Source organism: Rhincodon typus, chromosome 22, assembly GCF_021869965.1.
Source record: "Rhincodon typus isolate 14 chromosome 22, sRhiTyp1.1, whole genome shotgun sequence".
Classification (NCBI taxonomy): Eukaryota; Metazoa; Chordata; class Chondrichthyes; order Orectolobiformes; family Rhincodontidae; genus Rhincodon; species Rhincodon typus.
The window spans coordinates 5501574-5515938 of record NC_063353.1 but is presented as its reverse complement, the minus strand read 5'-3'; the positions used below and the strand labels follow the sequence as shown (position 1 = coordinate 5515938).

At 42.6% G+C, this 14365-nt stretch overlaps 1 protein-coding gene across 1 annotated transcript in view; it reads right to left on the bottom strand.

Moving 5' to 3' along the window:
• The window catches only part of bcat1 (branched chain amino-acid transaminase 1, cytosolic), a 66635-nt gene extending 54501 nt beyond the window's left edge, over positions 1–12134 (bottom strand). Inside the window, exons 1-2 of the mRNA XM_020527066.2 lie at positions 11969–12134; positions 1215–1271 (exon numbers count right to left, since the gene is read on the bottom strand). Coding sequence (XP_020382655.2) covers positions 1215–1271; positions 11969–11974 — 63 coding nt within the window. The 5' untranslated portion in view covers positions 11975–12134. The remainder of the gene's footprint in view (positions 1–1214; positions 1272–11968) is intronic.
• Between the last annotated feature and the right edge of the window lie 2231 nt (positions 12135–14365).

Sequence of the window (14365 nt, the reverse complement as noted above, 5' to 3'; positions counted from 1 at the left end):
GCTGGTTGGGGAGTGTATCGGCTAAACAAGGCTGAAAGAACTGAGAATGTGCCAACAAAGGAAACCAGTGGGCAACTAGAAAAGGGCACGGGTGTGAAGGGGGAATGACGGCGAAAAAGGAGAGGGAGGGAACCTAGGGGAAGCCAGCCAACAAAAGAATTCTTGGCTCCCAGCAAGCTTTGGTAAACACGTTGTCACATCAGGGTCAGATTCCCTGCAAATTAACTTGCATTTTATGAAGTCTGTGTTAGTTATTGAAAAAAATTATTAACTCACAGCTGTTATCTTGTTTCAGTTTAAATACTGTGGTGTCTAGGAAATTTAAGCTTTCCCTGCGTGCTATAGTTTTAAAAACTTTAAGTTTAATGGGGGTTTTCTGTCAATAATAATTGAGAATGTTGATCAGTTTTTCTAATTCTGATTATGTGTCCAATTACTCCACATGTCAACATTATTACAAGACTGCATCTCATCTAATGAAGAAGTTAGTCAGGATGAAGAAGCTGCCACTGGAAGTCAATTGGCAAACCTCAACAAATCTCAAGAAAAACCCTCGAGTAAAATGATTTCTCTGGCACCTCTCAACTTCCTACGTTCTACTGAAAGAAGTCCCAGTCTTTCCAGCCTCTCCTTATAGTTCAAACCCTCCAGTCCAGCAACATCGTGGTAAATTTTTTCTGAACCCTCTCCACTTTAATATACTTCCTATAACAGGGCAACCAAAAAACTGCACACAGTACTCCAGAGGAAGCCTCACCAACGTCCTATACAATCTCAACATGACGTCCCAACTCCTATATTGAAAGGTCTGAGCAATGAAGGCAAGCGTGCTAATGCAGATCCCCAACATCCTGCATAGAGAGTACTGTTGAGCCAAAGTTACACCACGAGATAGCTTTTTTTAACAGAACTGCTGCAGAGCGGGAGGCCATTCGACCCACCATGACTGTACTTGCCCTTCAAACAGACATCATTGCTAAAGCCATTCTCCTGTTTTTGTCCCAAACCCTTGCACACTAGTTCTATACAAAAAAAAATCCAATGAATGACCTAATTTTTACTGCCTATTAAGCCTGTACTATCACTACAATTCTTATGTCACATACATTCTCCTATTCCACAATGTCAAAAGCATGTGAAATACATTTTAAGGTATCTTTCACACACAACACTGACCCACATACATGCAGTGTATTCTGGATTCAGGAACATACCTTAAATGCCTTAGTAACAGACTGTGGGGAGCTCCCATCAATTCCACGCTTACCGCTCTAAGGGGAAGAAAGATAAAATGGTAACTGTATAGAACCTTGTCCAGCTTCAACCAAAGAAAAAAATTGCATTTCGGCTTTGAAAGGAAACAATTCTGCAGCATTTGCACTTGTGAAATCCATTGCATAAATCTCCAGAAATTGTTCCACACTCCCTTCCACACCCACAACTCCTGACTGGGAATTATTGAGGAATATGGAATGACATACTGGAGCCCAAATACCATTACAGTTAATGTCAATCAATAAGCACCTTTGGAGTAGGCAGCATGCACCCAGTAAAAGGCACTAACATTTAGTTTGAGACTTAAATACATGAACCCATAGGCATTTTGCAACAAGAGTAAACCAATACCCTGTCCAATATAGCAATTACAGAGAGTTTGAATGTCATTTAACAATGTACCTGTATAGAAATACATTGAAATAATTCCAGTTGACAGAAATAATAAAGGGGGCAGCATGGTGGCTCAGTGGTTAGCACTGCTGCCTCACAGCACCCGGGTTTGATTCCACCCTCGGGCGACTGTCTGTGTGGAGTTTTCACATTCTCCCCGTGTCTGCGTGGGTTTCCTCCAGGTGCTCTGGTTTCCTCCCACAGTCCAAAGATGTGCAGGTTAAGGTGGACTGGCCATGCTAAATTGCCCATAGTGTCCAGGGATGTGCAGACTAGGTGGATTAGCCATGGGAACTGCAGGGTTACAGGATAGAGTAGGGTGTGGAACAAAAATAAAGTTGCTGGAAAAGCTCAGCAGGTCTGGCAGCATCTGTGAAGGAAAAAACAGAGTTAACGTTTTGGGTCTGGTGACCCTGGGAGTAGGGTGTGGGTTGCTGTTTGGAGTGGACTCAAGAACCAAACAGCCTGCTTCCACACTGTAGGGATTCTAAGAAATGAGGCAGAACCCCAAATATTAATGCAGACACATCAAACCTCTAAATGTATCATTTGGTAGAGTAATGCACTGACCTTGGAGGTTTGCTCCAGCTGTCTTTATATCTAGGGGCTATGCATTTATTCATCACAAAGAACACTCTCCTGCCTCAGCCCATCCTAGTGTAACACAATATTTGGAGGGGCTCAGTTCGGCTCTTGTTGGGGACAGTGGTGAAGTGGGGAGGCAACGTGTTTTCTCTGGTGAACGTGCTGAGCATCACTGGGCTTTGCTGAAATAAACCATTACTCCACTGCCCTGCACATCTGAGCTCCCTCCCCCATCCCCACCGTCCCCTGATTCAATCACTTTACAAAGAATGCTGGACAGTCAGAGTGCGCTGTAAGTGAGAGAGCATTTATTACAAAGAGAAGCTGCTTTCCGCTTTGTACAGCAGCATCCCCTGCTCCATAGTCCTTCTTGAATTACAAAAGAGTAAGTATTTATGTCGCAGCCAAGTGCAGACAGGGACAAGGCAGAATAGCAAAGGATCTTAGAAACAAAGATATTAATTCCAGTTATCAATTGTGGAAGAATGGAAGTGATTCCTTGGGGACAACAATGAGCAGCTCCGGCTTTCTGTTTCAGACATTATAAGGCATTGCTTCCTTCCAAACAGTAGTATTGCATTACACCCTCTGAATGTGTTAGCCCTTCGGAATTTGAGGTTTCAGTTACTCAAGGATTACACACACACACACACACACAAGCACGAATACGTACACACAGTTAGACAAAAATACAAACATACAAAAACATGCATACACACTTAAACACATGTTCACACGCACGTACAAATGACAGGATAACTAGTAAGTGAGTCTAAAACCAGGGGGCACATGATCTCAGAATCAGGGGTAGACCAATAGGACCTAAGCAACAGAGAACATCTTCACTCAGAGGGTGTTGATTCTTTGGAATTCTGTATCCCAGAGGGTTGTGGAAGCACGGTCATTGAGCAACTTCAAGGCACAAATTGATATGTTTCGGAAGACAAAAAAAACCAAGGGAAATGTGTGGTCTACTCCTGTTCCTATCATCTTATTTCTCTTGACTGATTCTGGGATTTGTATTATTATCATTATGTTTTCTGTTTTGGCATTACTTTTTGCATTTTTCATTCCACAAAAAACACAAATGTTTTACAAAAGAGATGAAAGAGTAAATACCAAATGCAATTGGAGGAAGGCATGTCAGCTGGAGATACAAAGCCATGCTGCCATCATCAGCTCTCTCCTCACAAAAACCCAACTTCCTTGCAAACTACCTCCTCACGGCCAAACTCTTTCTCCTTTCCAAATCCCTTCAGCAAATTATTGCCTCCCAAATCAGTGACACTCCTTCCTGGAATTCCACGTCGGAATCCTCTCAATTAGCTTCCCATTCCTGCTGCTCTCCCGAATCTGTTTATATCTGGGTCACAAATAGCATCTGATATCATTGTGACTGAGGTAACCTTTCCCCACTTATCCTTCTGGAACTTGGTACACCCTAGAAAAATGAGGGGATCTCACATACCAACAGAATTCTATTAGGACTAGACAGAGTAAAAGCAAGAAGGATATTCCTGATGAGCAGGCTCAAAGGGCTGAATGGCCTACTCCTGCTCCCATATTCCATGTTTTTACGACACAATCGAACACACCATCCTCCTCAAACGTTTCTCCACTACTGGCCAGCTGAATGAGACTGCCCCACTTCTGATTTTATTCCTATGTATCTAACGCAGGCAGAATAATTCTCTTCTCATCCTGCTCCCACCCTGGTGTCCCCCAACGATTGATCTTCGAACCCCTCCTATTTCCCATCAACATGGTGCCCCGTGCTGACATGTTCCAAAAAAAATGCAATGTTAGTTTTCATAAGTGCACTGACAACAAGCAGCTTGAGCTCACCACCTCCTCTCCCAGGTCTACCACATCATTGAAACGATCAGGCTGCCCAGCCGACATCTGGTACTCGAGCAGAGACTTCCTCCAGTTAAACAAGATGAAAGTCAAAGCCATTGTTTTCAGTCTCTGCTACAAAGTGCACCCTTTAGGCATCGCTGTGCTCCCTCTCCGTTACAAATGCCTGAAGCTGATTCGGACATTAATGTCTTCGGCAACGTCAACATGAGCTTCAGCCCACATCGATGCCCGACTTCACTGTGGCTCCAACTCACTGCCTGCTGAGGCTCTCATCAATTTGCTGCCATTGGAATTGGTTATAGCAATACCCACCTGGTCAGTGTCCTATATTTTTACCTTCCAGAGGCTACAGCTCATGCAATACTCTGCTTACATAGGTCCCCTGTAGCTCTCAGCCTAATGCTTTCAGACCCGATGGCTCCCAGTCAAGCAATACCAAGTTATTTTTGAATTCCCTTCTGAAATAACTCCACAGTATCCCATCACCAAGTCACCCTTTACATACACGTGCACAGTACCAGTTGGTCAGAGCCAGTTCCTAGAGCGAGGAGAATCCAAGAGACTCCTGTTTATATCTGTCAGCCAGGACTCCCTGATTGGAACAGGTTAACGGTCTGAATTAGGGAACTTGTATTTATGAGATCCACGTAGGCAATGTCATTTGGCCAACCAATCACTACACCATTTTTATTTGCAAGTTCCTCCAAGACTTTTGTCTTCCCTGTCTTTATAGGCTTCTCAAAGCCCGAAAACCTTCTAACATATCTGTACTCATCCAATTCTGGTCTTTGTAACTACAGCTTTTGTTTTCCACCAACATTAACAAATGTGATTTTATTTTGTTCAATATCTCTGGCACCTGCAACACCTCAGTATTGTAATGGAGCATCAAAGCTTGGTTGTGATGTACTCAAACCTGGAGTAGAACCTGAACCCAGGACCATGTGTCTCAGCGACAAAGGTGCTACCACCTGAGTCACAGTTGTCTCATGAACAATATGAGCTTGAAGAGGGTATGAGGAAAAGTAAACAGCAACATAGACTGAAAGCCAAAGTACCCATGTAAGATTTTCATAGGGAGTTATTTTAATCTTCAGCACCAGGGTGCTAACATATGCAGGAGACAAGGCTCTACAAACCCTTGAGCAAAGTAGGTGCAAAGGCAAGTTCAGAGAATATGCAAAGGGATTTAGATGGTTTAAGTGAGTCAGAAATGATCTTGGCAGTTGGAACATGATGTGGGAAAATGTGAGGTTATGCACTTTGTAAGGAAACAGTGGATTTGAATATTATTTAAAAGCAGAGATATAGAGCACAGAGGGATTTGGGAGTCCTTGTGTATAATTATAAAAAGCTACCAAACACGCTCAGCATGTAACAGGGAAGGCAAATGGAATGTTGGCCTTTATTTCAAAAGGGAGTGGAGTTTAAAAATAGGAAGGTCACATTTAAACACATTTAAAGCACCAGTTACAGTCATAGAGTCATAGATGTACAGAACGAAAACAGACCATTTGGCTCAACTTGTCCATGCCGACCGGATACCCTAAAATAATCTAGTCCCATTTGCCAGCATTTGGCCCACATCCCTCTAAACCCTTCCTATTCATGCATCCATCCAGATGTCTTCTAAACATTATAATTGTACCAGCATCGAACACCTCCTCTGGCAGCTCATTCTATACAAGCACCACCCTCTGTGTGAAAAAGTTGCCCCTTAAGTCTCTTTTAAATCTTTCCCCTCACCTTGATCCTATGCCCTCTAGTTTTAGACTCCACTACGCCAGGAAAAAGACCTTGGCCATTCACCCTATCTGTACCCCTCATGATTTTGTAAACCTGGTCACCCCTCAGGCTCCACAACTCCCATCCTATTCAGTCTCTTACCATAAGTGAAATACTGGAAACAGGTTTGGTCCCTTTATCTAAGGACAGATATACTAGAATTGAAGGCAGTCCAGCAAAGGTTCACTAAGCTGATCCCAGGTACCGAAGGATTGTCTTATGAGGAGAGGTTGAGTAGATTGGGCCTGTACTCATTGGAATTTAGAAAAAGAACAGCCACCTTATTTCAACATGTAAGATTCTGAGGGAACATGCCAGGGTAGATGCAGAGAAGTTATTTCCCCTTGTGGGCGCATCTATGACCAGACAGCATCGTTTCAGAGTCAGGGGTCACCCATTTAAGAAAGACAAGAGATAGTATTTATTCTCTCAAAGGGATATGAATTTGTGGAATTCTTTACCGCAGCGGCTTGTAGAGGTTCGCTGACTAAGTAGTTTCAAGTCTCAGAAAGGAAGATTTTTAATCAGAAGGGATTTCCTATGGGGAAAACGGCAGAAAAGTGGGCTTAAGGGTGATCAGATCAGCCAGGATCTCATGAGCAGACCCTGATGGGCTGAATGGTCTACTTCTCCTATGTCTTATGGTCTTGTAATTCCCATTTTCACTCATTACAAACTGGATTGAAATCGTCCAGGTTCCATAACAGAACATGGAGCCATTAAACCTCTACCATCTGCTCCACTAATTAAATAGTCAAGGCTAATTTATATCTCAACTTCATTTACCTGCCTTGGTTCCTTTAATGTCCTCACATTGCCCTATCCAGAAAAAAGTCTAGCAGCCTCAGTTTTGAAATTTTCAACTGATTTAACTTTTTGGAGAAAGAACTTCCAGATCTCCCCTCCTCAGCGTTCCCAAATGGCCTGGCTCCAACTTTAATATTGTGTTCCCCTGTTCTGAACTCCGAGATCAGAGGAAACAGCTTCACTCTATCTGCCCTATCAAACCCTTTCATAGTGTTAAACACCTCAATTAGAGCAGTCCGTCATTTTCTAAACTCAAGGGAATATAAGCCTAGTCTCCACAATTCTACCCTCAGAATTTAGCACTAGACTGATTCCAGTGACTGAGTTCTAACCCCTTCAAGGCCAGTACAATCTTCCTCAGGCTCAACTGAGCATAGCACTGTTCTTGGGAGGAATCAACTCTGCCAATTAACCAACAAGTGAAAACCTACCCTCCACCTCAGGGTAGCTGGTCCAGTACCATCATAACCTCATGATGTTACTAATGTAAATCAGACCAACATTATTAGATGCAAGTTGCGAACAACTTTTGTTTTCCTTTGTCCCAGTTACTAAACTCATTGCTGATTGGAACCTAAATGAGTGCACCCACAATAAGGAAAGATTTTGCTCTCAGATGCTAGTCAGAACTCAAGAGCAGAAAGCACAGGAAATTATATCCGTCTACAAGAAAATTGTGTTAAGCACACAAACGCATATGACCCTGGTAATCTAGTCACTAAAATTCAATTAGAGAAAAATGCTGCAGTGTTCTGTCCTGTATCTACATGACCCATGCGCCCAGGAGACCAGAACGCTGTATTGACCATGAAGCTGCAGGATTGAAGAAATCTCAAAACCAGCCAAGATTTTAAATGGTGTTCCATGTTCTAAAACATAGACATTTTTCCAACTGTTTTGGGTTTGCCTCCAACAGGCTGTTTTATCCAATACAGTGATGCTTATGTAATCTCTCATAAGTTAAGAAACTGGGTGTGGATGTCATTGTGTTGAAGAACCAATAGACATATATATCACAAGTAACTATTATATACAACAATACATTCGTCGGGCACATAAGTGCCTGGGATAATTTACACTAGTAAGTTGCGTGATTAAGAGCAATAAGATTCCAGTAGAGTTTCGTGCATCAAGTGATCTGAGGTAAGAAGGAGTCTCAGATCTTTATGCCTCCAGGTCACATGCTGTGATTCAGTGATAATGTCACAAGCATGTCACTTAAAGGTACACAGACATGCTAACTATGAGACATACCACAACACCAATCACAGCCATTTATCAGGGGCAATAGCTGGAAGACAACTGCCAAGCTAATAAAATTGCAGGAGCAGATTCTATAAAATTGGATATATATTTAAGGGACTGAATGTCACAGTGTTGAAGGACAAATATGCAACGAGTGGTTTTAGTTTTTTGGATTGTTTTACAAGTAGCCAGTTGATGAGTGTAATTTGCCAAATATGTACAATGAAGCTTTCCACATAACTGGTGTTACACACTCCCTGCTAAACAGCTTTGTGAAATTCCTCCAAATGTTCCACAAAAAATTAGTTCCCTTTTCACTGCACAAGTTCAGTGTTGCATTCAGTTTTAAAATTTCCTATGTTCTTTCTGCGAATTGAATACGCCTTTGGTCATCAGGTGCTGTTGTAAGAACTATCCAGTTTTACGAATGAGTCATGTCAAATATTAAGTAATAGTTTCTACAATTTCCCTTTGTTGCCACATAAATTGCATCTTACTACTGTCCTTGCTGGCACTAACTGATTTCCTCATCATTTCACCAATGCAATAAAATCAATGCTTGACAATACAGAACTTAAACAATGTCCAAAAGGAGACAAGAAATCAAAGCTTTCTGTCTTACACTGATTGCAAGAAAGCAATTCGAAAAAAGGTATCCCAAATTCCTGGATTGAGATTGAAGATTGACAGTTAACTGTTCTTACTGAACCTCCAAGTCAAAGATGACCCAAAAAATAAAACCAGCACCCTCTTCTCGTGCTGAATAAATTGGTGGAAAATTTTTCAAGTCTGTTTCTTGTTTTCCAGTCCTGATGAGTGGAAGGCATAAGTACTTCACTTTCTTGACACCTTTTAGCGAAGTTTAACCAAAGGATAAGGGCTGCAGATGACATTAAACCATTTATGGGGATAGTGAGGATATCATTTTATGATCAAGTCAATAAATGAAGTGAATCAAAGGAAACGGCAGGTGGATTTTAAAATGGATAACTCCCAAATTAATGCAGACTGGGACATTCTTGGCAACAGGAAAAGATTTAAATGCATGTTTGCTGGTTTGTCGTGGTAATATTCAGGCATTACCTGGGCTCTGTTGCATGGCAATCTTGTTGGCTGTGGGGAGATGGTGCTGTAGGAGTAATACCACTAAACTAGTAATACAGAGACCTGGGCTAATACTCCAGAGACGCAGGTTCAAATCCGAGGTTAACTGGTTAAATTTGATTTAATAAAATCTGGAATTAGTTTCAGTGATGGTGACCACGGCAATTATTATCAAAGGTTGTAAAAAATGCATTTGGTTCACTAATGTCGTTTAGGGAAGGAAATCTGTCATGCTTGCTTGGTTGGGCATACATGTGACTCCAGACCCACAGCAAAGTGTCTGCCTATTAACTGCCCTCTGGGCAATAAAACATCAGTGAAAGAATAAAAAGACAAAAAAAAAAAGCTCCAGTGTGTTTAGCCCAGCCCGTGAATTCAGAACTATTGCTCCTATTGGAATTGAGGGTTATGGGAAAAAGGCAGGAAAATGGGAATTGAGGATTATTGGCCAAGGTGGATGAATGGCAGAGCAGACTCGATGGGCTGAACGGTCTGCTCCTACATCGTCATGTTCTCTTTGTTGGTCACTGTGGGTACTTCCTAACATCATTTGGAGATCAATTATTGGCAGCATTTTTTGTAGTTAAGTGCGAACGTTGGCTCAGTACCACCAGTTTTGCCTCCAAGTTGGCAACGTGCATTTTCAGAATTACAAGCATATCACTTAGACTGATGATTCAGGACCGCAATGACAAACGTAGAGCCACGCAGACATAAAAATGAGGCTTTGTCTGCCTCTTGGGTGGATGTGCGAGATTCTGAAACAGTATTAAAACAGGGGCATGGTAATTGTGAAAGGTATTTTGTCTCTTCTCGGGAACATCTCAAAGTGCTAACATTCATCCCTCGACCAACATCAGTAAAACCTAATCAATCATTGCTATTCACCTCCTTTGAAATAGTGAAGAACTTTTACTGGTTAAAATGCACTTTGGAACATCTCGATAGACACATGGAAATGGGAGTTCTGCCTTTCAGTAGATTCACCACAGATTTTAGATTCTCAACTCTCTTCCTTCTGAAGGGAACCAGGTTACTAAAGGCAGAAAAAGAGAACAGGAAGTGCTTTGGGTTTTGTTTTGTGACCTTTTAACTGTGAAAGACGTTGCTCAAAGCAAGGCTAATAGATTGCTACATATAGCTCAGAGCAAAGTACCACAAACTGTCATTTGCCAAATGGCAACACAAGGTGTGCAGTACAACTATTGACAACCCTGCAGCACAGAACTGACCTCAAAATCACATTGTATCAGATCAACTTTGCAAACTCTTATACGGGAACAAATCCACAGTCTTTGTCACGGACAGGCAGCAGCACATCACAACAACTCACAGCCATACACTATAGATAATTGGAAGGTGATGAAATTGCACTCACAATGGCCTCCTTGTCACTGTCACTCTTCGTGGGAAACACGGGAATAACAGTTAATAAAACCTTAAGATGCCAGAGCAGAAGTAGGCCATTCAGTCCATTGAGCCTGCTCCACCATTCAATGAGATCAAAGCTGATCTGATCATCCCGAAATCCACTTCCCTGCCTTTTCCCTGTACCCCTCAATTCCCTTACTGATTAAAATACAGTCTCTCTCAGCCCTGAATATGCAAAATGACTCAGCCATTACAGCCCTCTGCGGTAAAGAATTCCACAGATTCATTACCCTCTGAGAAGAATTTCCCCCTCACCTCTGTCTTAAATGTGCCTCCCCTCATTCTAAGATGACGCCCTATGGTCCTAGACTCTCCCCACAAAAGGAAGCAACATCTCCACATCTACCCTGTCAAGTCCATTAGGTATCTGTATATTTCCACTGGTCATGAAAGAGGCTACATAAATACAAGCCATTTATCCTAAGATTTCAGCCAAACACTCGTTCGCTTGTCCAGTGTTCCAGCAATAAAAAATGACAAAAATAAGGTGTTAACCATGCCATGATTTCTCAGGGAAATGTGAGTCATAGGGGGAAATTGGCTTGGTGGCATTATCACTGTACTGTTAATCCAGAGACCCAGGTTATATACTGGGTACCTGGGTTTGAATCCTGCCATGGTAGAATTATCTGATGATAACCATAAAACGACTGTTGTAAAAACCCATCTGGTTCACTAATGTCCGTTAGGGAAGGAAACTGCTATCCTTACCTGGCCTGGCCAAATGAGACTCCAGACCCACAGCAATGTGGCTGACTCTCAACTGCCCTCTGGGGCAATTAGGGATGGGCAATAAATGCTGCCCTAGAAAGGAACATCTTCCATCCCCCGACTGAACTAAGAAAAAACGAATCTGGGACAAAGGTTCTCAAACAGACTGTGCAGAACACATTGATTTTTAAATACATTTTCAGCTGGGGTTGAGTCGAAGGGAGGTGGCGGGGAGAGGAACGAGACACAGCCGCACGTAGCTTGTCACAACTGGCAGATGTCACAAGCCGGTGTCCTTCAGAGGTTAGGAATGCAATGCATAGTGTACAGCAAAGGGGCTGTGGGGGAGGGGGCGGGAGTGTTAAACAATATTGTAACTGGGCCGGCATCAACTCAGACCTCCTTTTCGGGTTAAAAGGTGCAAATCTTTGCTTCTTGCATGGGGAGAAATGCAGGATTTCATGATTAAAGATCTAAACCCGTGCGCCCCCTAAACAAATGATTTCACAAGAGTCATATTAAATCTCTTGCAAGGCAAGAGATCTTTTACAAGGCAACGTGTGTTCCCCCTTCTCTCGGCGTTTTGTTAATAAAATAAACACGCGGTCAGCATTAAGATGGGCATGCCTGCAAGTGACAGTGAATTAAAGGCCAAATAAAAAACCGAAAGCACTGCTGCACAAAACCAGGAATTGCTGGAAAAGCTCCACCAGGTCCGGCAGCATAAAATACTTTCCGCCTGATGTGTGCAATAAATGGTCTCCGCGTTTACCTCCATCTGTCAATCCCGCTTCTCTTTGAATGTGGGAGAGATGGCAATGCAATTGTATATTGCAGCTGGCTGCGGTGTCCCACCGGCGGCACTCACTCTCCTGGAGATCACAGAGAAACAGAGTCTCCCATACACACCGGCTTCCCTCCTTCCCTTTCAGGAGCTCTGTTTGCCTTTTATATGAATAAGGTTGATCCAACCTCCCGTTCATTGCATCAGCCAGCAAACTGCAACTCTTCTTCCACGTCAGCGGAGCCACCCCCGAAGGCATTTCCCCACTGCGCAGAATTAAACCTTTTCTTTGTTAAAATTGCCCCCCAGCTTCGGCGCGGCACTCTGTGTTCCCAAAACGTGTGCCGCACCGACATGACGTTTTGAACAGCAAGTGAATGATTGGGAGAGAAACAGATGCAGGCATGTTGCCTTTCCGAATCAGAATTACCATCTGTTGTTGCAAAAAGAAACAGAAAACAAACTAGTTTATCTTCTTTTTTCTCTCTCCCCTGTCAGCATTTTATTTTACCCCCGCGAAATAGCCCGAACCCCGAGACGATAGAGCTTGGCCAAGCCACTTGAGAGGGCTACATTACCATGCATGGCAAGGAAAGAGTTTGTATTAACTATTTATCATTCGGGGGAGTGAGAGTATTGCACTGTTCTTGTTTCAAAGAACTTATTTTTCAAACTAATACTGTATTTGCATATTGCTGGGGAAAAAGTCACATTTTCGCCAAACGTTTTCTTCGTACACTCATCAGGACAATTTGCAAGAGTGCCAATTTCATCGAACAACCAATGTTTACTCTAAATAAAAACCAAAAGAACTGCGGATGCTATAAATCAGAAACAAAAGCAGAAATTGCTGGAAAAGCTCAGCAGGTCTGGCAGCATCCGTGGAAAGAAATCAGAGTTAATGTTTCAGGTACAGTCACCCTTCCTCAGTTCTCACTCGACCCGAAACATTAATTCTAATTTCTCTTCACAGATGCTGCCAGGCCTGCTGAGCTTTTCCAGCAAACTCAGTTTTTGTGTCAATGTTTATTCTATCCTTATATTCTTATGCAGTATAAATATCGGTTTTCTCCTTAGATTGGTTTTCTTGCAATCTGTCCTGATGAGTACCAGACCAAAAGCTTTACAAACTGTATCTTTTTTAAGCAATACTGATCCTTTTTTATTCTTTACTCGGGTACGTGTGGCTGACTGGAGTAGCATTTATTGCCTTCCTAATTGCCCTTGGGAAAGCAGTAGTGAACTGCCTTCTTGAACCACTGCAGTCTATATGGTGGAGATTCACCCACAGTGCTATTGGCAATGAGACTCATGGGTGTTGATACAACATCAGTGAAGGAACAATGATATGCAGTGAAACTTCATTTAATGTGGATGTTAGGGTACAAAAAAATGAGTCAGTAGAACTGTAGATAAATGTTCCCTTACAGGAGCAAAATACCATAAGGAATATGTATTTTGTTTAAAGACATAACATTTATGACAGCTTTTTCATTTGTACAAGGATTATAAACAATGCTGGCTACACCATTACTTATTGCCTATTTCTATCAGTTAAGAGTCGATCAACATTGCTGTCTGGAGTCACGTGGAGGACAGACCAGGCAACGATGGCAGATTCCTTCCCTAAAAGGCGTTAATGAACTAGACATCTTTAACGACAATCGACAGCAGTTACCAATGGTGGTTGGGGGTGGGGGAATGTTATATTTTATTCCAGGTTTGTATTCAATTAAAATATCACCATCTGCTCTGGTGAGATTCAAACCCATGTCTGCAGAACAATAGCCTGGGGTTGTGGATTCCCGATCAACGACGATACCACAATGCCATTGCCTTCCCTCTTAAATCTGTACTTACTGAGCATTACCATTAATTTATCTGCAAAATTACCACTACATTGCTATACATTCTACTTTTTTAAAAAATCACTCTCCTGTATTTACTCCTCACTGGTTTCTTGATAGAATCCCTACAGTGTGAAAACAGGCCCTTTGGCCCAACAAGTCCACACCAACCCTCAGTGCATCCCACCCATCCCCCACCTAATCTATACATCCTTCAACACTACAGGCAATTTAGCATAGCCAATCCACCCAGCTTGCACATCATTGGACTATGGGAGGAAACCAGAGCACCCAGAGGGAACCCATGCAGACATGGGGAGAATGTGCAAATTCCACACAGACAGTCACCTGAGGGTGGAATCAAACCCAGGTCCCTGGTGCTGTGAGGCAGCAGTGCTAACCACTGAGCCACCACGACTACTTCTTGTCCTTGATAGCAGTTTGCACTGGTGCCCTGGGTTGGAGTGTCAGAATGGGTTTTGACATGTCTGAGGCCTCTAGCCAAGCCAGGCAGGTTGGAAAATCGCTTCTGGAATTG